The sequence below is a fragment of the Gobius niger genome (genome assembly GCF_951799975.1).
Source record: "Gobius niger genome assembly, chromosome: 9".
Classification (NCBI taxonomy): Eukaryota; Metazoa; Chordata; class Actinopteri; order Gobiiformes; family Gobiidae; genus Gobius; species Gobius niger.
The window spans coordinates 4,307,585-4,332,516 of NC_136860.1; the positions used below are offsets into that span (position 1 = coordinate 4,307,585).

Sequence of the window (24,932 nt, forward strand, 5' to 3'; positions counted from 1 at the left end):
GGATGTGCGGTGTGAAGCAGTTTGAAACTTTAAAAACAGCAGCGAACTTTATAAGAGCTGTGTTTTTTCTTTAAGGGTGTGTGTATAAATAGTTTACACATCCACTAGTTTCTTTAAAAGCCAGATTTGTGCCTTATTTTTGCCGCTTTTGCGTAGTTTACTCGATGCTCGTGAGCGCTATGTTGCTCCGCGATCTTGCAGCTCGTGTAAACAAGATCTAAATGTGACTTGCATTTTTCCTGCTGCTTTGAAATAAGATAGACCAGGATGAACCCGTCAAACCCCTTTGGGGGCTCGCAAAGCGGTGCGTTTCAAGCCCCTAGCACCGCCGTGAAACCCAGTCTTATGCAGCCAGTTTTCGGCCAACAGCAACAGAGCTCCACTACCCAGCCCCAGCAGCCGACAACGGGCTTCTTCGGCACTGGATTCGGATCATCTCCAAGCGTTTTCGGACAATTTGGCCAAGCTGCTGCTGCTTCTGCTCCTCCTCCACAACAACAACAACAAGCGCCAGCGTTTGGGCAGCAGCAACAAGGAGGCTCTGTCTTCGGACGCAGCAGCGCACCCGCGTTCGGCCAAACTACAACTACATCATCAACGAACCAGCCGGGCTCCGTTTTTGGAGAAACCCCCAGTTTCGGCGCGACTTTCGGGCAGCCCAGTGGGTTCGGGCAAGGGTTTGGCAGCCAGACTCCGACGAGCACATTTGGGACACAACAACAACAACAACAACAACAACAACAACAACAACAACAACAACAACAACAACAACAACAACAACAACAACAACAACAACAACAACAACAACAACAACAACAACAACAACAACAACAACAACAACAACAACAACAACAAGCGGCGGCGCCGCCGCAATTCGGACAAGCAGCTTCGACTGCGAGTTCGGGGATCGGTTTTGGACAGCCTGTATTCGGGCAGCCGACTTCTACTACCTCCACCACGAGCATATTCGGGACTCCCTCGTCAAATGTCACGCAAAGCAGAGGGTTTGGGTCGACAGAGTTCAGTTTTAAGCCGTCAAATGAGGCGCTTTTCAAACCGATCATCAGCGCGAGTCCTGAACCGACCACTACGACGATGTCCAGCTCGCCGTTTGGAACAACTACATCCGCGTCTACCGGCTTATTTTCAAGCGCCAAACCCGCGGCTACTGGTTTTAGTTTTTCCCAGCCCGCTGCCATACCCGCTGCCCAGCAATCCCTATCAACATCGACGAGCAGTGCGCCTACAAGTGGGTTGCAGTTCACGTTCTCGCAGCCCGCGGCTCCTTCAAGCAACAAGGCGGCGACGAATCAGCCCACGACCCCTTCCACGTTTAGTTTCACCTCCAAAACCCTCCAACCGCAGATAACGCCGCTCTTCGGCGCGAGCAAATTCGGACAAACCTTTGGAGAAGCTAAAGAAAAGGAAAGCGATGATAAAGAAAGCACCGTAGAGCCCACCGTGGAGACCAATGTCTTTGCGAGACTTAGCAAAGCGCCCGACCGCAAGGACGAGGCTCCGGTGATGAGTTCAAGCGCGGAAAGGGATGTCACGGAGGAAGGGGCCGGTGCGGAGTCGGACCCATCCAGGCAGCAACTGAAAAGGCCCCTGGTCAGGAGTCGTGGCCCCCCGCCCGGGTTGTTCGGGAGGGCGCTGAGCGGGCTGCGCAGAGGTGTTTCAGGGGCGCCCAAGCGGGAAGCGAAACACCTGGACTGGGAGGAGACCGAAGGAACGGAGCCGGTGAGGCAGAGAGTAGCGACGCCGCCGACAATGACAGCTGTAGCGACGAGGGAACAGGTGGAGAAGCCCCAGGACACAGGTGATTATCAGAGTTACATACTCTGTTACAGAAAAATATACAAAAACAATTGTATTCCAGTATTAGTTGTATTAAAGCTGCATTATGTAACTTTTTTATGCAGACAAAAAGGTGATATTTGCGCTTATTTGACCTTGTAGTGACCCAGTGGCTGTATGAGTGGTCACCATGGTGGCTTTACTTTCCATCACACTGGTCTCTAGGACGCTCCAGGATCAATTGTTTAGAAGGTTTTCACTGCTGACGGAGCCTCTCACCAGAAAACCTAAAAAACAATTGACCCTGGAGCGTCCTAGACCAGTGTGATGGAAAGTAAAGTCGACATGCTGACCACTCATACAGCCACTGGGTCACTATAAAGTCAAATACGCACAAATATAACCTTTTTAAAAAAAACTTGTATATTATTTAGACCCAGCCCCGTCCACCTCGTCTGAGCTCCAGACGCCTCCGGCAGCGAGAGGTGCCTCTCGTAGAGACAGTGGAGAATCTCCGAGCGACTGCACTGCACTCCAGTGTCGTAACCTGCCTCCTGAGCTGAACCAAAAAGTGCTTCTTACCAAACACTTTGAAGCCTTTGGAAAAGTGCGGCGCATCTACTGCAAACCACAACGGAACATGGCCTTCATCTACTTTGACGATCACGTAAGTTCTTGGTTGGTAAATATTAATGATGTTGCAGAACAGTGGAGGGATTTACGTGGTTCTGTGCTGGGAACCTGTGAGTGCTTTAAGATTTTATACATAATGCAATACGTGGCTCATAATAACTAAGACCTCACGATATGGAAACATAATCTCTATATTGCACATTTGCACCTGTGACACTGTTTTAAAAAAAACAATTTTGAAGCGATGTGGCTGTGCAATATAGCGATAAAGGTATTGCAATATTTTTCCACAAAATATTTCAGCACGATATGCTCCATTTTAATAGAAGCAGTACTAAGTAACGTGTTCACCATAATAAATCCTTTCCGTAGTCTCTCTGGGGGTAATACAAGTGTTAATGGGATAACTTGGGATCTTTCATCTCCCCCTGGTGTCTCTGGCCAGAAAACCACAATTGTAACATACCTGCCACCGGGTCTGAGCCACCAATAAACACTAATGAAATCAAGAAGAAGAAGGCTAAACAGGCTAAACGGGCAAAGCTAACTGCGGGCTAGCACCATTTAAACAGTATTTACAGCCAAGTTTGAGTGAAAAAAAGTATCTCCATTGTGTAATTGGATGTACAATATCCCTCTGTCCCTTTGTCTTTTCTGTCAGCGTAGTATTGACCCTCACGGACAATTCACGTCTTCCTTTTTGACTGCCTGGTTGATACTTCTCTGCCTCATGTAAGCATATAACAAATATTCATTGTCGTTGTGTCTTTTCAGGCCTCAGCTCTGAGGGCGAAGAGAAACGGAAAGATGCTGCACCAACATGAACTGTCGCTCTTTTTGCAGAGGAAGAAGCAGAGTAATAAAATCTAAACCACAAATCTGACGTATATCATTTCCCGGTGCTTTGAGTTGAAGTTAATCGTCTCGCTTTGGCAGGTTCTGGGGACAAAGGAGGCAGAGGTCAGGGGTCACATCAGCAGCGGCTTCATGAGGACAAACCAGAGCCAGACCAAGTCCAGATACAAGTCCAGCAGTCTCCTCTGAAGAGACCGACCCTCAGGCCTCCCGCTCTCAGCAGCACCGTCACCTTCAGGTAACGCGCACTTTAAATCAGTATTTATTTGTATGTTGATGTACAGGTTGTGGAGAAAAAGTCGTAGCCCAAAAAGGTTGTACTGTGCGAGAGGAAGAGGGATGAGAACAGAATGGCTTATTGTGGCTTTAAAGCTTGAGGTCTTTGTTGTCCGTCCCCTCAGCTCTCCGGTGAAGAAGCCCCGTGCTCTCCAGTTTGAAGAGTCCCAGTCCGGGTACAGCTCAGACCCCCAGACCTCGGACCGACCCGTCGAGCGGCCTGTGCCCTCCTCTCTGCTGGTCCTAGTGGGACAGACGGCCGAGACGGCAGAGGAAAAGTATCGACTTATGGAGCAACGGGACAAAATCCTCAGACAAGGTGGGGCTTTTTTCTTTTTATCAGCGATCTGCACTTCATACATTCAACACCAAAGAAAGAAAAAAGAAAATATCTAGCCCTCCATCATTTGTTCAGGTCGACCGAAGAGGACGGACCTGAGTTTGTCCAACGTTTTTGTTGGAACTTGCAGAGACATGTGTCCGGAGAAAGAGCGGTACATGCGAGAGACCAGGAAACAGCTGAGCGTGTTTGAAGTTCTGCCCAACAGCGAGACGGTGAGATTCTTAACACTTTAGTCCGTGGCTTCCACTGATCCACAGCTCCCCCACCTGTTTGTGTTAAAGGCACACCTGGCCCCACCCTCAACACACTATATGTGTCAATATATCTACTATTAAATATTTTCCTCCAATTTAAACCAAAAATACATGAAACTTCATAAATACATTTACTGTATAACTAAAACTTAAAGTGTAAAGGTCAAAATGGCCTCTATGACATCCGACCAAATGCGTAGTCTCTTCTTTTATTTTGTAGTATGTTCGAGACAATTGCTATTGTCATTATTTCTGATGGTTTGCAATTCATCGTTTCATCATTGTTGTTGAGAAAGTCCCCAGAAACCTTGAGATGAACATTGTTGGCCCTCATCTGTGCTTCATGCCTGTTGTTTTTATTGTAGGAGGTCGACCACGCTGCGGCGATAAAGGAGTACAGTCGCTCGTCTGCAGACCAAGAGGAGCCTTTGCCCCATGATCTCCGCCCCCTCCCCGTCCTCAGCCAGACCATGGACTACCTGGTGACCCAGATCCTGGACCAAGGCCAGGACAACTACAGAGACTGGTACGACTTCGTGTGGAACAGGACACGCGGGATCCGGAAGGTGAGGACACTGTGGAAATGCTCTACTGCTTTGAAGTCTGAATCTTGATCTGGATAACTGCGCAGAAGTTACTGTACTGATTAATTCTGTTCAGATTTCACTCCGCATTTGTGTAAAAATGCGGAGTGGTTAAGGCCTTCCAAAAAAGGAAGGCCTTAACCTGTGAACTGTCCCCTGTCCACACAATGAGGCGAAGGGTGATTGTAAAATCCTGTGCTTTAACTATCTCCATCCTCTTCCCTCTCTGGCGTCAGGACATCACGCAGCAGCACCTGTGTTGTCCCGACACTGTGGCCCTGATCGAGAAATGCACCCGTTTCCACGTGCACTGCGCCCATGAGCTCTGCGAGGAACACATGTCCTCATTCGACGCCAAGATCAACAACGAGAACATGACCAAGTGTCTGCAGAGCCTCAAGGAGATGTACCAGGACCTGGCCAACGCAGGAGTGTACTGCCCCCAGGAGGCCGAGATCAGGCAGTACAACGTGCTCCTGAAGCTCAACGATGGAGACATCCTGCGGTAAAAACAATACAAACTGTTCTTCACTTTAAGAACTGCAACATAAGGGAAAAATGGGTTGCTGTTTTTAGTCCAGCCTTTGTGATCTTTGATATTCGTAAATGACTCAGCTTGAGTCGCTCACCTCCTGGTCCTGTGTTGTCTTTACAGGGAGGTGCAGCAGTTTCGAGACGCAGTCCGTAACTCGCCTCAAGTGAAATTTGCCGTTCAGGCTTTTTCCGCCGTCAACAACAACAACTTCGTCAGATTTTTCAAACTGGTGAAGTCCGCCTCGTACTTGTCGAGTTGCCTGCTCCACCGATACTTCAACCAGGTTTGTCGTGTCTCTGAAAACAAGCCACATTTCTCTGTTCAGTGTTTAAAAACGTGCTTTGTGCAGGTGAGGTCCAGAGGGCTGAAGACGCTGAACGTGGCGCACACAGTCGGCACTCGCTCTACGGCCTTTCCTCTGGAGGACGTCGTTCGGATGTTGATGTTTCAAAGCAGAGACGAGGCTTCGACTTTTGTCCAACAGCACGGACTCAACGTCAGCGACGGGTGAGTCAGGGGTTTAGTCCTTCGAATTTTGAATTGATTTATACAATACTGGGGATGCACCAGTCCGATACTGGATGAAATACAATATTGGGTATCGGCTACAAATATCTAGCCTGGTTTTTATCATTCTATCATACTCATTTCGTTTCATTTGTACAAGGGTCTGGATCTTCACAATTGAGCTCCGTTATCAGGTGGGAGGGTGAACTCCTTTGAAATGATTGGATCTGATTTTCGCTAGCGTTTGGTCGTGACGTATGTAATGCTCCCGAGTCAGTGAACCAGCTATCATAACTCTGTCATAGCTCTATCATAACTCTATCATAACTCTATCATAACTCTATCATAACTCTATCATAACTCTATCATAACTCTATCATAACTCTGTCATAACTCTGTCATAGCTCTATCATAACTCTATCATAACTCTATCATAACTCTGTCATAACTCTGTCATAACTCTGTCATAGCTCTATCATAACTCTATCATAACTCTGTCATAGCTCTGTCATAGCTCTATCATAACTCTGTCATAACTCTGTCATAACTCTGTCATAACTCTGTCATAACTCTGTCATAACTCTATCATAACTCTATCATAACTCTGTCATAACTCTATCATAACTCTATCATAACTCTGTCATAACTCTGTCATAACTCTGTCATAGCTCTGTCATAGCTCTGTCATAACTCTGTCATAACTCTGTCATAGCTCTGTCATAGCTCTGTCATAACTCTGTCATAACTCTGTCATAACTCTGTCATAACTCTGTCATAACTCTGTCATAACTCTGTCATAACTCTGTCATAACTCTATCATAACTCTGTCATAGCTCTATCATAACTCTGTCATAACTCTGTCATAGCTCTGTCATAGCTCTGTCATAGCTCTGTCATAGCTCTGTCATAGCTCTGTCATAGCTCTGTCATAACTCTGTCATAACTCTGTCATAACTCTGTCATAACTCTGTCATAGCTCTGTCATAGCTCTGTCATAGCTCTATCATAGCTCTGTCATAGCTCTGTCATAGCTCTGTCATAGCTCTATCATAACTATAATAACTCTATCATAACTCTTGGGGACATTCCTTGCGCATTCCAAGGCTTCACTTTTAATTTCTGGATATTTGGGAGCCGAGCCAGAACGGATTGAAGAGCTTCCATTACTTTCGTATCCGCCGCCATTGCCAAACTACAACCGGCAAATGTGGCGCAAATGAGATCAGACCCAGACGTACATGTAGGGAAATTACAATTGACCAGAGTTCACGGATGGCTATGGCTAGGCTAACAGATATCGGATACTGAACTGATACCAGTTCTGGCTCTCACTATTTTAAAAACACAACTTTCACCAACTAAAGTGAATATGGACATGCTATAAATCATTTTAAAGCTAAGAACCTGGAGAATCCAATCGCTCAGTTAGTCTTAACCATTGCAAACATATTTTTGATCGCCATGCAAAAAACTGCGGCTATCAACAGCATGCTAAAGCTAGCGGGGGCAAGGCTGGGTCAGAAACTATGATAGAAATACCTAAAGTATTGGTATTGGAAACAAAAAACCTGGATCGGTGCATCTCTACTGTTTACTTCAATGATGATGCATCCACTTTACCATCATTATCCTTCTCCTCCAGTGTGGTGGAGCTGAGCCGCACCAGTTTCCAGGACCCGGAGCTCCCAGTGTCGTCGCACAGGTCAGAGGTCATCCTGGCCAAGCGGACCGTTCTGATCGGTGAAGTGGTGAACGGCGGGCCTTTGCCGAACCCTCCTCAGCACATTCCAGTCTGCAGCTTCGACGCAGACAACAGATACAGAGGAGAGGCGCTGGTCCCGGAGCCGCCGCCTTATAAAGGTACCGGGTCTCTGCTTTTAGATTGGGTTAATACCAAACTGAGGAGGTTAAATCAATCTCAAACAAATTTCACTGAAACTTCTGCTAACGTTTGCTGATATCTCTTTCAGCCACGGTTTCCTCCAGACCTCCAGCTCCTGAAGCCCAGCCGGCGTCACTTCGTACCCAAGAGAGGCCCCCTCCAGCGTTTGGTGAAAGACCTCCACCACCAGCGTTTGGAGACAGGCCCCCTCCACCAGCGTTTGGAGACAGGCCCCCTCCTGCATTTGGGGAAAGGCCTCCACCGCCAGCGTTCGGGGACAGGCCTCCACCACCTGCGTTTGGGGACAGGCCCCCACCACCTGCGTTCGGAGACAGGCCCCCACCACCTGCGTTCGGAGACAGGCCTCCACCACCTGCGTTCGGAGACAGGCCCCCACCACCTGCGTTCGGAGACAGGCCCCCTCCTCCGTTTGGGGCGACCCTGGTCCAGTCCGCTCCCCCTCAGTCCACAGCAGAGACCGGAGAGCCCAGTCTGTTCCTCCCGGCTCCGGAGAGACAGTTCCAGCCCATACCGCCGCCTCAGCCCCTCGTCCCCGTCAAAGCCCCCACTCCTCCTCCTCCGAAACCGGTCTACAGCAACGAGGTGGGTACAACCTGCATTTTGAGAAAGTTTGACGTCTGCATAATACTTCATTTTATTAAGAAACTGCATCTTATGCTCTTTAAGACTATGGTTTAGGATTATTTAGCATGTAGGCTTAATGAGGCGAGACGGGTGAATATGAAACTGGGTGAAGAGTGGGTAGAACTCGCCTGTAAATTGTTGGAGCTGGATTTAAACCCATGACAGTGTTCTTAGGCTGCTTTTACCACTAGACTTTAGGCCGTGAGGAGTCCTTTAATATTAATACCCTTTATCCCTGGCTTTGGGGGAAATGCTAGAACACAGATGTCGAGAGAAAATAGTTGTATTGAGACATGATTTCTGCATTTGTTTGATGAGCCTCTTCTATAGCTACGGTACATGAGATTATGACTTCAGCCTGTTCAGTATCTCTTTGAGACACATTTGTTCTGATAATGTTGCTCTTCTGATTATGGCAGGACATTGAGGCAGAGCTGACCAGTGTGATCGAAGAGGTCACTGACGCCGCGGTGAGAGAAGTGGCTTCTGCTGCTGCTTCCTACGCCTCTGCTGCCCTGGAGTGAGTACAAACGTGTTATGTCGATAGAGGTAGCTAAGAAACAGAAGCTAAGCAGGAAGCCTGGGCGAATGGAGTGAGTGAGTGGTTGGTGGTCTTGGGGGCCGATGGCACAGACTGGTCACTGCGCTTCCGTCAGTCTACCCCAGGGCCGGACTGCCAGACTGCTGTGTCGAATCATTTCGGACTTCACAGCAGCCTGGGGACCACGGCCGAAATTTTCGCATGGATTTGGGACCAATCACAGAACATGGAGCGACGGCAAGACAATCACGCACTATTTGACATACGGAAGCTTGTAGTTTGTTTACATATATTAAACAAAAGTTTATTTACGGATCCAATATGACAGCAGCAGACGCGACGCCATCTTTCGATCAAGCTTTAGACGGTGTTCTAAATAGTTTAGCTTGAAAGTTTACAGCGGGTAGGTCATACGTCACCGGATACGATGATACGATTGGCTATGGCTCCTGCAGACACATATGAGAGACATTCAGCACAATAAACGGCTCTGGACGATCGTAAACCACACCTCTCCTACGAGAAAATTAATTGGTGGTCCCCAGACCTTAGTCTGCCGTTAGCCAGGCTACCCCAGGGCAGCTGTGGCTACAATAGTCACTTTCCACCACCAAGTATGGAGTGAATGAATAATGCAATGTAAAGTTTGACTGTCCAGAAAAGCACTATATAAAACAAACAAACATTATTTTTTATTATTTCTTTTACCTAACCTGTTGCTTCCCCATATTTCCCTTTTGTTTTTTGCTCAATTTCTTACCAATTTTTTCTGCAAAGTTCCCACAATTTTTTTCCCCTATTTTTTTTTTACTTTTTACAAATGTCTATCCAAATTTTCCCCCAAATGTTTCCATATTTCCTCCTTATTTTTTCCCATTTTTAATTTCTTGACATTGAAGATGAACTCAATATTGTCAATTTGCATCTTTTCTAAACACCAGTTTCGCTGTTATCTTTTAGACGATATATATGTTGGTCTGGACTTTCTAAACCATTCCTGGACCTTCAGCCTCGATGTTTCTGTCGCTTTAGCTTGAATGTTTGCGCCTGTCTTTGCAGATTGATAATATTCTGTTTGTTTAATCGCAGAGTGAGCAGTGACCAGGTGGAGGCGCTGGTTTGTGACGTGACGGGGGCTTTACTGAAGGAGATTTCTTCGAACGAAATCAAACTGGAGCAAGATCGAGTCGCAGAAGAGAAACGCCGCATCGAAGAAGCCAGGTACAACTCGACTGATCGACCCACAGTCTAGTGAAGGCCTTAAAATGTCATTGAAAAGCATAAAATCTCAGTCTTTGTTTGTTTTCTCTTTTCTTGCAGGAGGAAACAAGAGCATGAAGCTTTCCTGATCGACTACAGCTTCTCGCTTTGCACGGAGCTCATTTACGAAGTCATAAACGAGTCCATCGAGAAAACGGCAGCCTCCGAAATAAAGTACGGCTTTTTACCTCATATTTCCTCTGCGTAAAACAACCACTGAAAGGTCCAGAGGGTCCGCAAAGGTTGGGAACCACTGAATGACCCTGTTGTTTTGTGTGAATGTCTCCAGGGAAGCTGTGGATGAGAAGGCGGCTCTCGTGGCGCGCAGCTCAGAGGACGTCTGCGCCGGGTTGATCGAGGAGACTCTGGACGCGGACGTGGAAGTTTTGATCAAAGAGGTTTTGGACATCGAGCTGCAGAGAATTCATAAATACATGAAGAGGTGCATACATTGTAGTTATTTCATTCGTTGTTTTTGCTCCTTTATTTGGTGAACTTCACACATAAACAGTTTTTCATAAATTATTCTATACACGTTTAGAATGTACAGTATCAAGTTTATCTCCATATGTCAAGAAATGTGAGAGAAAGATGGGGAAAATAGTGATAAATGGGGTTGTTTTTTCCAAATTAAAATGGGAAAATTATGGGTGAAAGTGGGAAGAGATTTAATAAAAAATAATAAGTGGGAGGAAAGTGGAAATAATGTGTTTTAAAAATGGGGAAAACAGTTACAGAAAATGGGGACAAAATAGGGAAAAAGTGGGAAACAATTTGGAAAGCAAAGGGTAAAAAGATGGGGCGGAAAATATACAAAAAACAGTTTTAAAAAATGGAGGGGAAGGGGGAGAAAATATGGACAAATTAGGCAGAAATAGAGAATACAATGTGTAAAAGTTTCTGCCCTTTTGTATTTTGTTCAGGACAAATATGTTTTTGAGCGACAAAGCGAGGCGAAGCGTCCCATCAGTGCGGGACCTGGACCATTCAAGTCTGGTTCTGCTTCCACATGAAGAGGGATAAATAACCTGTTGTGTGTAGGGCTGGTTACCGTTAAATGATACCAGTATAGTATCGAGCAGAGGTGGGAGACTCGAGTCACATGACTTGAGACTTACTTGACCAAAGCTCCAAAAAGACTTGACTTGACTCGAGACTTAACTTGGACTTGAGGCCAATGACTCTCAATGACTTGCTGTGACTTTATATTTATAAATATATACTTTATAAATTTACAAAGTATTTATTTATTTGAGTGAAACTGTCGAAAGATCAGGATTCATTGCGTAAAAGCGGCGCATCTATGTTTACATAATATGGTAATTAGCCACATGCGTGTTCGGTTTCCCAACACAGCACTTCTAATCAATACAGCGCGAAAAGGCAGGAGGAAATACGAGGTCAAAATACGTGCATTAAAAGTTTTCTAAAGAGAGTGAAGAGGTGGGGATTTATGGACAGGAAAACGTTTGAAACAATGGGCTGTACCTACAGCACAGACGGGCGGCCTCCAGAACGACGATGTAAGAGCTGATTAATCAACAGAAATCCTACAAAAAACAAAAAAATCCTACAAAAATACTATATTTCTTTTTTTTTAAGTTGGCCCCCCTGGGCCCCCTTCCTTAAAATGCTGTCCCAGCAATTTTGCACATAGACTGTTTATTAAAAATATATATATGTTTAATTTTGTGGTGTTTAAATATTAATTAGACTTTAAATCCAAATCCATGAGATTTTAAAAAGTTTGATTTTAGCCTAAATTTTCAAAATTACGGTGTCTTGAGAAAGCACTTATTATTTTCAAGATTAAACACATGAAAAGTAGACACGCTGGCGTTTGTGACTTGAGGTGACTTGCCGGTTAAAGCAAAACTTGACTTGACTTGACTTGACTTGACTTGACTTGACTTGACTTGACTTGACTTGACTTGACTTGACCCGACCCCATGATCGATTGACTTGGACTTGCTTGAGACTTGGACCTTCACGACTTGGACTTGACTCGAGACTTGCATTTAGTGACTTACTCCCACCTCTGTTATCGAGGAAAAAAAGTTTACACGACTGGTATCGGAAAAAATCTAAGTATCGAAAGCACCAAATAAAAGATTCTGGGCCTGATCTTCCGCCTGGTGCAAGGAAAGTTAGTCGAGGCAAGACTTGTGCTGTATTTGTTAGGATAAAAAAGTGAGAAAAGGCTGTATTTACAACGTGTCAGTGCCACTGTGCTGCGTTTACCTCCTGATGAATGAAGAGAGCATCAATGGCGGTCGTCGTAATAAGCCTCGCGTTTCCTTTTTGCATCGCTGCTCCTCGTGTACAGCTCAGTGCAAAATCTAAGATAGAAGAGCATTTCAAAAACAAGGCGCAAGCTGTTTGTTAATAAGCTACTGTGACGGTTTCAATGAAATCCTTCATTATATTTGTGAAATTTTTGCTTTCGAGTGGTGTCAACGCTGGTTCAGCCTGAAGCGGAGTCTCAGTGAGGGCTGCTGCCTCTCCCTCCGCCCGCCTCACGCTCATCGCGGATCAAACTTTGCAGCGAGTGGCCTGTGGTCCTTCCACTCCCTGTCCGCCTGTCATTTTTCTGCTAAAGTGGACCTTAATTTGACTATAGCCTATACTTGACAGATAAAGGGCTGTGTTTAACCCCTTAACTCCCACCTGAACCGAGCACATTTTCTCCAGCTTTACCCCAGTCCAAAAGCTTCTGGAAAAAAGCTGTGAAAATAGCAACAAAACTGAGACGAAAACAATGATGGAAATGTGACAAAAAAGTGATAAACATTGACAGAAAACATTGACAAAAAATTGACGAAAAATCTATGAAAAAGTGGCAAAAATGTCACAAGAAATTGACAAAAAATGTACGAAAATGTGACAAAAAAATTAGCAAAACATGACAAAAAATTGATAAAAAATTGATGAAAAAATTAAAGAAAAATGTGACAAAAAATGACAAAAATGTGACAAAAATGTGATAAAAAACGGACGAAAAAAATGACAAAGTTGCAAAAATGAGTTGAATACCCAACAAAGAAATTATGGAAAAAAATCTGAAAAAGATCCTCTCGGTTCAGGCGGGAGTTAAGAGGTTAATAGAAGCCACTCAGAGCGACGGGTGCCAGTCTTTCAGCTTTATTAAACATCATGCACCGCCTCGCACAGCTTTTTCAGGAAAAACTACATCAAAGGATTCCAATATGCTGAATAGTGATTTAATTTAATCCTTTAACAGTGACGCTGCTCTCTGTAAACGTGTGTGCAGTGTAATCACATTTGTGTAATCAAACAGAACCCGGTTTGTGTGTTAAAGAGTCTGTCCCGTTTCAGGTGGCGGGACGTGGTGACCGTGCGTCGTCAGCTGAAGCGGCAGATGAGGGCGTTTCCCGCCGCTCCGTGTTTCGTGGATCCTCGGTTTAAACTCAAAGCTCTGGCCCCGAGCGCTCAGAGCTGCCCAGCGCTGCTCTCACAGGGACAGGTCAACCTGGGTCACGCAGGGACGCTGTCTGTGTCCACCACCAGGTACTTCACACGCTCCAGTACTGTACTATCCATTATATTATTATACAGGATCAATTACAGATGTGAGATGTGGCCTATTTGGTCTTAAATGGTAAACTGGTCTTAAAAATTAACGTTCAACGACCCAATTATTTGCGCACAATTTAGTTTAAAAAGTAGACAAATAAATGCACAGAAGAGCCGCCCGGTGCCGCTCATTTACACGGTCCGAGAGGGCGAAGCGACACCTCCACTGGCTGCTGCCACAAACAACGTGTAAACTCACCGATAGTCGAGCGAGGCAGAAGAACTCTCCTTCGTAGCTTTATCCTCCCAAAAAAACGATTGAATTCAGTGTTTAGGAATCCAAAACATGACCAAGGTGTTGTTGTCGCTGATGGACGTCCGTAATGCTACTGTCGGTGGAAAGTTGCAGCAAAATGCGCTGATATGTCCAATATGAAACAATGTGGAGATATTCCTTCGCTGTAAATATCCAACTCAAGGTAATGAACTGCATAATTCTCAATAAAGTTTGTCCAAATGTTGGGAAACACAAAGCTAACGCTCCTCTGCTCAGTGACAGAAGGAAAGTGAAAGTCCTGTTACTTTAGAAACACGTTTCTCAGTTTGTTCATCAAACATCTGACAAAGAAGTTTAGAAAACATAAAACCTAGACTAGATTCTGGCCTAATAATAATATAATTAAAATAATTATGATAATTAATTAGTTGTAAAGTTGACAGTATTTTGTGTTGTTCTATGCAAACGAGTGGAAAAGCTGCTTTTATTTTTAGAAACGGTGAATGTTTTACCAGCTCAAGTATTACAAAGCATTTTAAACACAAAAATTAAATATCTGTTGTTTTCTTTCATTCAGTCGATAATTGTGAGTAATTATTCAATCTCAATATTCTTATTATGGGATAAGGTTGTTAAAACTTGAATGGTTGTTAAAATGCCTAATGTGAAAAATGAAGTTCTTACATTTGTACATCCCACTGTGATATCAGAAACAGTTTGACACTTGGATTTTTGTGACAGTGATTTTCTTTACAGTCCATTTATATATTGCGCGTTCAAAAACAGGTCTTATTTTTGAGATTTTGTGGTCTTAAAAAGTCTTAAATTTGACTTGTCCAACTCTGCAGACACCCTGTTTAAAGTCAGTAAAAGTCAGTTATAATTATTTAGATACATTTTTTTCATTCCGATTTCATCTATTAGGTTTAGCAATTGAAATATTTATTGAGTCAGTTTGATGAAAAGACAAATTCCTTCAGATTTTTTGTCACATTTAATGGATAATCTGTGTTTAAGTAAAACAACGCAACATTCAAGTTGTCAAATATTGCGATTTCTTTCTAATTGTGACAACAAACAAACAATTAAGAACTTCGACAACCATCAGAATCAATCTATTTAACTCTTTAGCTTCTTCAAGACTTCTCCCTATTTCTTTTGTCCTAAGGTTGTTGAACCTGAGGGAAGAGGTGATCCACAAGCTGAGAGTCCAGCACTACCATCAGCTCCTGCTCGAGTAAGAACTTCTCATTACAATCAAACACACAGTCATTAATACATAATTAAAAGTGGACGTGTCATGCGAAATATTCTTCCTGTAACTTCTTGTTGCCCTCATTAATACTCACTCGTGTTGTAGGCAGGCCTCGTGGAAGCCCCTGAACCTCTCGGCTTTAGCGGCGAAACACCTCCTGAGTCCTCGTCCAGAGGTGTTTTGGAAAGCCCTGCTCCTCCTGCCCAGTGAGCACGAGACCGACGGCAGCGAGTCCAACAGGTGACGAGCCACACTTGTAGTCCAGGTTTAAAGAGACAACAACCAACAAACGTCGTGTTGAAAATCCTCTTATTCTGTGACTTCCCTTTTACATCTTGAAATAGCCTGGCTGCGATGACGATGTTAGGGCTGCATGACAATTCTTTGGGGGTTTTCCTGTCATGTTTATTGATCTTGATTTACAAACACATGAAGCTGATTCATGAACTTGGACCTTTTATACAAACCTCAGCTCAAACAAAAACAAGTGATTTCTTCCAGTTTCATTTAACGCACATTGTCCCATTGTCTCGTTTCCAGCCCAGCTCTAGCGCATAGTTATATCGAGATATCTGGCATGAATATCGAGGTATAAAATTTTGTCCATATCGTTCAGCCCTGGCACCTAATTAACTGCAGTTTTTGTGATTTGCTAATAGTGACCATTCAAATTAGGGCTGGGCGATAAATCGTATTCATTCAATTAATTCATGCTTTTAAAAACAGACGATTCGGAAAATGGCTAAATCGTAAAATTGCGTCCGCCGCTCAATGTCCCACCAACAATTTATCAATGTTTCAGACGCTCCGTAGTGAAATGACTCCAGTGGAGAAGCAGAGACTTTCTGACGATTCTGCTGCTTCACAAAGGCCAAAGTTTTGTGTTTTAAGAGGACGTGGTGGAGTTTCTGCTCCTCTGCCTTTCTCTCACTCTGCTCTGAGCGGACCATTTAACTCCGCCCCTTTCCCTTGAGTCTCCATGGAGACGGTTGTCAATCACAGCAGAGGCATGAAGACAACAAAACTTAATAAGCCATGGAGTTTTCAAAAGTGTTTTAGAGGTTTTACTTTTGAGAGCAGACGAGGAATATCGAAAACAGAAATAACAATTTTTAAATAAAGGGTTGTGTTTTCTTAATGGGCCTAATTGTAGCTACATTATGAAATATTACTGAGCAGGACTCTCAGCAGTTTTCTTCAAAGATCAGGAGACTTTTTAAAGTTTATTTCAAATAAAATCTATTAAAATCGTAAGTGTCCAAACTGAGTAAAAAAATAGAGATTTTATTTTGTTATATCGCCCAGACCTAATTCAAATAGTAGGGCTGGGACGATCCACTTTTGTCACGATCTGATACGTATCACGAGACTCAGGGGCTGATCCCATACTTATTGTATCACAATACGTAATATGTTTACCTTAAAATATATAAAAAATGTGTCTAAAGTTTATAAAACCAATGCCATATGACAGTTATTGAAGAAACACAACATGTAAAAACACAGCATGTAAAAAAAAAAAAAGTGCTGTTACTGGAAAACAAAGGAGTGCAGGATAAAAATGCCTCCAAACACAAGTATTGAAAGTGTTGCGATACTTGAAAAAGTATCGATACTTGGTATTGCAGCACAAAGTTTTGCCATCCAAATCCAATACGATATTTTGTCCCAGCCCTGTCAAATAGTGATTTCAATTTGATGGTGGTCGTGCTTTGCCCTTCTCTGTTTTCTCATTAGATAATCGTTTTTATGTTTGTGCAGGGTCCTGTGTGATTGGCTGTCGGCGAAGCTCGGGGCAGAGCGTGTTCTCCCTCCAGACGGCGCCCTGCACAACCTCTGTGTGTCCAGCTCTCTCCAGGAGACGCCACATTGCACCCACACTGTTAACATCGCAGTCAAGGTACTGCTCCTGTTATATCCTACGTCCTATTCACCTGAGTATCAATGCTGAGTGTCTTCCCCCCTCCCCAGGTCTCCTACGGCCCGCTGTCCGAGGACGGCCTGTGTAAGATGGAGGAGTGTCAGGAGCTCCAGGGCACCACGGCTCTGCTCCTGCTGCTCCCGGTGTCTCTGCTGCTGGACCAGGACGTGCTTCTGCTGTCGGCCCTGCTCCAGCTCAAACAGCTGCAGCAGGCGAGCACGTGGCACTGCCCTCTGCCACTCGTCATCCTGGTGCCCGGCCCGAAGATGGGAGAGGAGCAAACGGACAGCCTGGCAGAAGGTGGGAAATACACTAAAGCAGTGATGACGGTAGTAATGTAATGCAAATTAGATGAAAAGACTAAAAACATGTGAAGTTTAGTGACAAAGGTTGAAAGAACCTCATTGAAATTCACTGCTCAAGGAACAGGTCTGTTTATTGTGTGGGAAAAGAAACATGGAGCAGAAATATCACTACTATGTTTGAATACTTTGAATACAAAAACATGCAAAGTTGATACATTTAATTTTAGATTTAGCTAACTAAATTTACATGCACTTTAACTACAAAGAATTGACCTTTCGCAAAAGCCCCACCCCCTTAACTACTGTTGACACGACGTTATCATGATATTAGGTTTGAAAAATTCACTTAAACTGCAGAAATGATGGGAATTGTGTTATAAAATATTCCCCTTCATTGTGGAATAAAAACCAGCTGTACTCGAGTCATCAAGAGAGTCATTGTTGCTGGTGTTATAATAAGGCAGACCTTTATGAATGCAGAAGAATATATATATCCATACATACAGAATTTTACGTTACTTTCCTACATACTTTCAAAGTCAGTCTCACGCACAGTTTGATGAATGAAGCCCCAGGACTTACATCTTATCAATGAAGCTGAGGGGGAAAAAAACTCCAGCACTAGCATTTACATATCTATTATGGTTTCATAATCTGTGTTAAATTCGTCGATTAACATGTAATATTTTTGCAGACTAAAATTGGACTAAAACAAAATTAAAAGTTGTTAATGACACTAAAACTATGACTAATATCTCCAGAAAATAATACATATTTCTGTTTGTGTTTTTAGCTCTGGAGCTGCCCGGACTTGTAGAAGACGGCCTGATCTCGGAGTTCGTCTTCTTCTTCATTCCTGAAACAACGAGCGACCTCAAGGGATCCAAGCAGGTATTTAGGGCTGTTCCAAGATCAGTATCTACCAGACCTTTTTTGCCACAGCAACTTACTCTGGGGGTGCCCTGTTTTTGGTATCCCACTATCGAGTAGGTTTTGATATTCTAGAAAGTCATGTTTTCAGTTTGAGTAGTTGGGAGAAACTGTTTTGGAAAGAACTCTCCAAACAGAAAGCAGAAATTCCTTAAAGTGCATATGACAGGTTGTCAAGTTTTTATAAATCATCTTGATTTGGGGACAGGTCTCTCACCGTTGTCTCGGCCGACGGGCCCAACATCGGCGCAGAGTACCCGGCCTTCTTGGAGTCCCTGGGAGGGGCGCTAGATGGTGCTCCGACTGGGGACTCCATTGTTCTACTGGGGGACTTCAACGCCCATGTGGGTAACGACAGTGAGACCTGGGTGGGAGTGATTGGGAAGAACGGCCTCCCCGATCTGAACCCGAGTGGTGTTCTGTTATTGGACTTCTGTGCTAGTCGCAATTTGTCCATAACGAACACCATGTTCGAGCACAAGGGTGTCCACAAGTGCACGTGGCACCAGGACAAGGACACCCTAGGCAGGAGGTCGATGATCGACTTTGTAGTTCTGTCGTCTGACCTCCGGCCGCGTGTCTTGGACACTCGGGTGAAGAGAGGGGATGAGCTGTCAACTGATCACCACCTGGTGGTGAGCTGGATCCGCTGGCAGGGGAGGAAGCCGGTCAGACCTGGCAGGCCCAAGCGTGTTGTGAGGGTCTTATTTGTAGGTATTTGACAGTCTTTTTTCTTATATTCTTGTATGGAAGCCCGTTTCCGCCATGTTAAAAAATAAAACCCCAACGGGAAGTCGAAATTACGAGATTTAAAGTATAATTCTGTGTTTAAAACACAAAATTTCGAGTTTAAATCTCGAAATTACAGATTTCAGATCCGTGATCATAGACGTCGGTACGGCGGGGACAGCAGAACCACTGGTGCAGATGTAAACAAACAGTCATGGAGGATTAGCTTCATCATGTTGTGAACCGGAGCTACAGCAACTCTGGGACTTTTACAAAGACACACAGAAGTGTTTATTTTACCTCAACACCCAGGATTAAAAGGGGCAACAAGAAAACGTATTAAAAATGGCTGTATCCACAATAGGAATGTGTTTAGGCCTTGATGATGCATGGGCATTCCCAAAGCTAATGCTACGATCGTAGCATCATGAACTTCGATGAACTTCGGATGATCATGATCATGTGCAAATGGGAAATATGCATGAATAAAGGTCAATGTTTTCCCAGATCATTTTTTGGAAGTGATCGGATTCACAAACCCGCCACATTCATCTCGTCCTTTCATTCGACCAACATCAAGCTCATTGTTTTGAATCTAGTCTCCACATGGATGCACCTGAGTAAAGGTGTGAGGCTTGGGTTAAACATTGGCTAAATGTCTTCTCTTTTCTCCACAGGTGAGCGAGGCCTTGTCCTGGCTCTTCCCTCGCGCTCCCCCGGCTCCGCCTCTGTCCTGTCAGACTCTTGTCCAGCTCGTGGAGTCCAGCCTGGGCCGAGAGGTCAGCTCCAGGATCTACGGCCATCGGCAGGACCGCGCCTCGTCGTCCCTGCCCCCACAGCGCCCCCTGCCCGTCATTCAGCTCTACAACGCGGTCCTGAATCACGTCGCCGAGTGCGTCTCATCTCCGGAGCTGTCCAGACTGTCATGGCCGCCGCTGGAGTTCTGTCAGCCGGACAACGCGGAGTTTGTGCCTCACGCCGACTGGAACTGTGCCGAGCATTTGAGCTGGATCCGAGACGCCGTCCTCAGCCTGCAGCTCCCCCTGTGGGACGATCTGTTTCCTACAGGTGCGCGCTCGAGAGAACAGCACAATATTTGAACACTTGAAGTTCTAATTGAAAATCTTTTATTATATTTATGTCAGTGTTTTTGAAATCTAGAATCAGTAAAATAAGCAATAGATTAGGCTCTGAGTGAACATGTCGCCAGTGAAGCTGCTCAGAGTTCGGTAGGGATTAGTTATATTAACATTAGCCAAAACTAATCATGGATGAAGGAGTCGAGGATTTTGCCTCCGCGTGAGTTTATGTTCAGTTCATATTTTGTGAATTGGACTATAGCTGTCGTCACGTCCACTAATTGCTCTTTTGGTTTAATTCGCTGACAATCTGTGCGCGTTAGGCCGTTCAAACTGCTCCAATTGCTCCGTGACCAGACTAATTCCCTGTGTGGAATGGACAGGATGCTCTCTATACTGCGATCATGTGGTGAAAGCTTTCTGCGTCTGGTGCAACGTGATATACAGCAAATATTTGGCTGCAGCAGGTGGAAGTGGCTCCGTAGAACAGAACCACAAATAACTTATTGGCCTATGATTGGTCTGATCATTCAAACATCAATATCCAGCTGTTTAGAAATTATGAAAACGCCACAAGCTGCTGTTGGAAACTTCTATTCCAATTATTGATTTGGTCGTGTTGCTGCTTCAGAGACTTTTTGCCTTGAAGCCTTGAAGTGTCACAAGGCTTCACTCACATCACTAGAGTTCGGAGAATAACCTCAGCACTATTGTAAAGTGTCTTTAATGTGTGGGAAACGCTGATTCTGACCGTTTCTTCTCTTCCTCAGACTCCTGGTCAGATCTGTGCTGCTCCGTCGGGGCGTACGCGGGGCAGATCCGCACGTCCCGCTCCTCTCAGCCTCTCCTCATGTCCCGCCTGGAGAACCTTCTGGAGAAGTTCCACTACAGAGCACAGGCCGGGAGGTCCCAAGGGTCTAAGCTCTCCTGGAGCTCATGGGCCCACACAGAAGAGGAGGAGAACCCCGCCTGGCAGAGCCTGCCCTGGGACGATGTGCTGGAGATCTGCATCGACCACATGCTGAAGGACTGGCAGGTGCCGGGACGCCCGCCCTGTGAAGGTGAGACGTACGGCTGATATTGTCAAAAATTAACATCTCAATATTTTTGGAGACTTTCGTGATTAAGTGATATTTTTGCAAACCATCAGAAATATGCAAAAATGTGCTGCAAACATCTAAGGCCCTTTCCATACGAAGTCAAGCTGAGGACCAAACACAAAGATATTTTATCAATCTAGTCTGTAAACGAGCATTTTCCAAACTAGGTCCTAGAGCGGAAAGATCTCAAAACGCTGTTTACGTGGCTCCATTGTTACGACGTCTCGATGACATCACAGCTCCAGAGTCTGTGATCCATAATCTACTGACCTTATAATGAGTTTGGATCTATGATGGTTTGACTCCGCCCCTCTTTGCTCCACTGTAGTCCACAAGCCACAGGTGACAAGTAGAAAAACACGAGTCAGTCTGTGTTTTTGGACTGACAGTAAAAGTCACTGACAGGTTTTTACGTCTGAAGAATAAACTCTCCTCCTCATCTCTTCTGTAGATCCTAAATCCTTGAATCAGTTTCATTTTCACACATTCCACTAAAGTTTACTGCACATGCACCTCTACATCTAGTTCTATTATCTGTGTTAGCGTCACAGCGCCTCACACAGGCCTGGAAGATGAATCGCAGACCTGAGTCGACCCATGTGGACGCACACATTTACTAAACTGGCTTCGTCCTTACAAAGAAAGTTTCTGAAAAGATAAGCGTTTTGTCTTCATGTTGATTTAGCCTAAATTTACATGCTTTGTATCATTCATATCTTGTCAAATTTGGCCTTTGACTGCATTCTGAACTTAGCCTGGCATGTCATATTAAAGCTATGAATCTCTTCCCTCTGTAGACGCTGTGACCCAGGACGGGGAGGTCCTGGTTTATTTCCTCTCTGATGCTCTGAGCTCTTTCTCGCCTCCAGACGAATGGACAGAAGCGATTAAACAAACTCAGAGAGAGAAACATCTGCAGCAGGAGGGGTATGACTGCTACATACATGTTTCAATCCATATTATACTGTTGGGCATCTGAATATGCACAGGAATTACACTAACTGGACACGTACCTACCTAAGTAAGTATGTAATCTGTAGAGTCTTGGTCCATGTAGACACATACAACAGGCCCGTGCAGAGGGGAGGTAGAGCCCTTTTGATTTTTGAGCCCCTGCCCCACTCTAGACATACAACACAAGCAGTATGTTAATTGTTTTATAGCAAAGCAATGCTCTAAACGTTCTTAATGTTAGTGCGTACTAAGCCATTCTCCCCTTCTCCAGCGTGTGTGGAGCAGCCAGGACGCCTGCTCCCTCTCTGTCCCTGCAGAAGAGACTGTTCTTCAGCCTGAAGGAGCCGGAGCAGCCCCCTGAACCCGCCCTGGACTTCAGTTACACCCCCACACCAGAGGAGGCGCAGGCACACAACGTCCGGCAGCAGCTGGAGGAGGAGAAGCAGAAGAGCCAGAGGTGGATATTATTGACATGTCATTAGAGCTTCTTACATATTCAGGGTTTCAGTGAATTGTGGTTCATAAGACAGTTTCTTCATTGGTCCACTTAATCTTTGTGTCATGTTTAAGTGAATGTAATGTGAACTCTTCCTCTGCTCAGGGCGATGGATAAATTCCAGCACTGGTCTGAAGGAGAGGCTCTGCTGCAGCTGCACTTTCCCATGTTTATGCCCAGCTCCACTCTGCTGTCCACGCCCACGCTGGTGCCCCCTACAGGCCACACCAGGGAGGGTCATGTTAATGCAGCTGCTCAGGTGAGACTCTGGTTCTGTTAGTCAACTTTTTTGAATTATTCACCATGTTATAACGCTTTCTACTGAAGTGCTTTTTAAGGTGAGACGCTGCAGGTGAAAACATTGATTTTGCTGTGATTTTTAGCTTTTTTTCCCCCCTGAACTTCTTTGTTTTAATGGCAGAGTATAAAAAAGACCTTGTACGTTGCTTATTTTATAGCTGTTTGGCAAAAAGCTGTGACCAAGATGACGCTGTAATCCAAATATGGTCAATTCCTTTGTAGGAGACAGCAGCGGCTAAAGACTGGAGAAATGTTCACAGGGTGTATGTGCAGATGTTACTAAACTTTAGGACCGTTTTCTACAAATAAGGTTTTCATTCCACTCTTTAACAACATCTCCACTTTCATCGCTCCTACAGACTCCACACTTTCCAGTCTTGGACTTAACAATATTAACAATATTTTTCAAGTTAATTTCAGAGAGGTTTATAATATCTAAGTCCCAGCCTGATTTATTAAGCTTTGAACCCAAAAACACAAACTGAAATTTGAGTTTTTCACTTATACTTATACACTTTTCACTTAATAGCGTATTCAAAAATTAAACAAGATCCAAAATCCCCTCTTTGTAACTAATATATCAACAAATATAAAACCATAAATTTGAACCTGGGTCTATACATTATTTAGATTTTGTGGCTAAAAATATCTGCAATTTTGGCCATTTTTAGACATAGAATCATTAGAATAGAATTAAAGTGATAGTCTGTAAGTTTGCAAAGTGAGGAAGATGGAGTGAAATTTGAACGTAAATAATCAAACCCCTCCCCTCTTTAACCAGAAAGCCCTTCTTAGTTTGTAGAATGAAGAGAGCAGGGACTGAATTTTCAAACTCCTCCCCCTCCCTCCTGATTGGACCTGACAGGCTGGTTCACAGGAAACGCTCGTCTCATTGGTCAACACAGGAGGAGACTAGACTCTGATTAGTTGCTGAGATCAGGGAATCAGTAATGTCGAAGTGCTCCTAAGATATTACTACGCCTCACAATGTAGTTCCCCTTTTTATCCGCTTAAATTAACATGTTTAATTTTGCGTTTTTGTAACTTTTCTGTTGCGTTTATGACACTCTTTAGACTCGTTTTTGCTGCTTTCCAGTCAAGTAGCTTTTGGATTTGGGTAAAGCCGAAATGGAGAAAATGTGCGTGTAATAAATTTTTTTGGTCATATTTATGTCGGTAATCTACAGCAAAAGTTTAAAATTGACATCTCCAAATTTCCTCCCCCCCTTACCTTCACCTGCAGTGCCTGTTTTTGTCCCCACCCCTTCAGAACATCAGTAAAACTTTTAATTTCTGGCTTTTCCTCCTGACTCCCCAGGCGTTTGAGCCAGAGAAGGATCCCTCAGATTCACCTAAACCTCGCCGCCCGTCGTCGTCATGGCGACTGGAGGATTTGGAGCGTGAGATCCTGTCCAGTCGCGAGGCGGAGCGAGTCTGCCGGATGCACCTGAGCCGCCTTCAAAACATCGTCAACGACTGAGTTTACTTTCAATAATAATGACACTTAGTATTTTATTGATTTGATTGTTTTAGCGCCGTAACTTGTTTAATGCCTTTTTATTATTGTATTTGAGCAAAGTGTTGATAAAGGACTGTTATTGATTTATGAATTTTTTGTAATAAAAGCAGTATTTTATATGTAATGAATCTGATCTGTTCTGTTTGTACCTAGAGCCCACAAAGGATTTATTTTATCAGTAGATTAATAGATTAGATTACCTGCAGCAAACAATACAGAACAACATAACATTGTAAGAAATCTCCAAAACAAAAAATTTACAAATGATTTTTTATTATTTTCATGTCTAAAAGTCCTTTCTAATGATCGACGTCACACTCATGTTTCTGAATATTGTCTCCACTTTTGGATGCCTTTATGGGAAATAATACGAGCGATCGCGATGTCGTCACATCCGTTGGCCGTGGTAGGCATTTTACAT

General features: G+C 44.2%; 1 protein-coding gene across 1 annotated transcript; it reads left to right on the plus strand.

Annotated features, from left to right (window-relative positions):
• On the plus strand, window positions 1-24,525 carry mcm3ap (minichromosome maintenance complex component 3 associated protein). The gene is made up of 28 exons (XM_079562801.1): window positions 1-1,819; window positions 2,232-2,464; window positions 3,205-3,286; window positions 3,367-3,523; window positions 3,687-3,880; window positions 3,977-4,116; window positions 4,524-4,724; window positions 4,979-5,247; window positions 5,398-5,560; window positions 5,627-5,784; window positions 7,427-7,644; window positions 7,755-8,269; window positions 8,731-8,831; window positions 9,942-10,073; window positions 10,173-10,286; window positions 10,402-10,554; window positions 13,449-13,640; window positions 15,092-15,160; window positions 15,284-15,418; window positions 16,940-17,078; window positions 17,150-17,399; window positions 18,198-18,295; window positions 19,741-20,131; window positions 20,913-21,203; window positions 22,040-22,169; window positions 22,468-22,653; window positions 22,798-22,951; window positions 24,311-24,525. The coding sequence occupies exons 1-28, from the start codon at window positions 268-270 to the stop codon at window positions 24,470-24,472; spliced, it is 6,579 nt and encodes a 2,192-aa protein (XP_079418927.1). The 5' UTR covers window positions 1-267; the 3' UTR covers window positions 24,473-24,525.
• The last annotated feature ends 407 nt before the right edge of the window (window positions 24,526-24,932 follow it).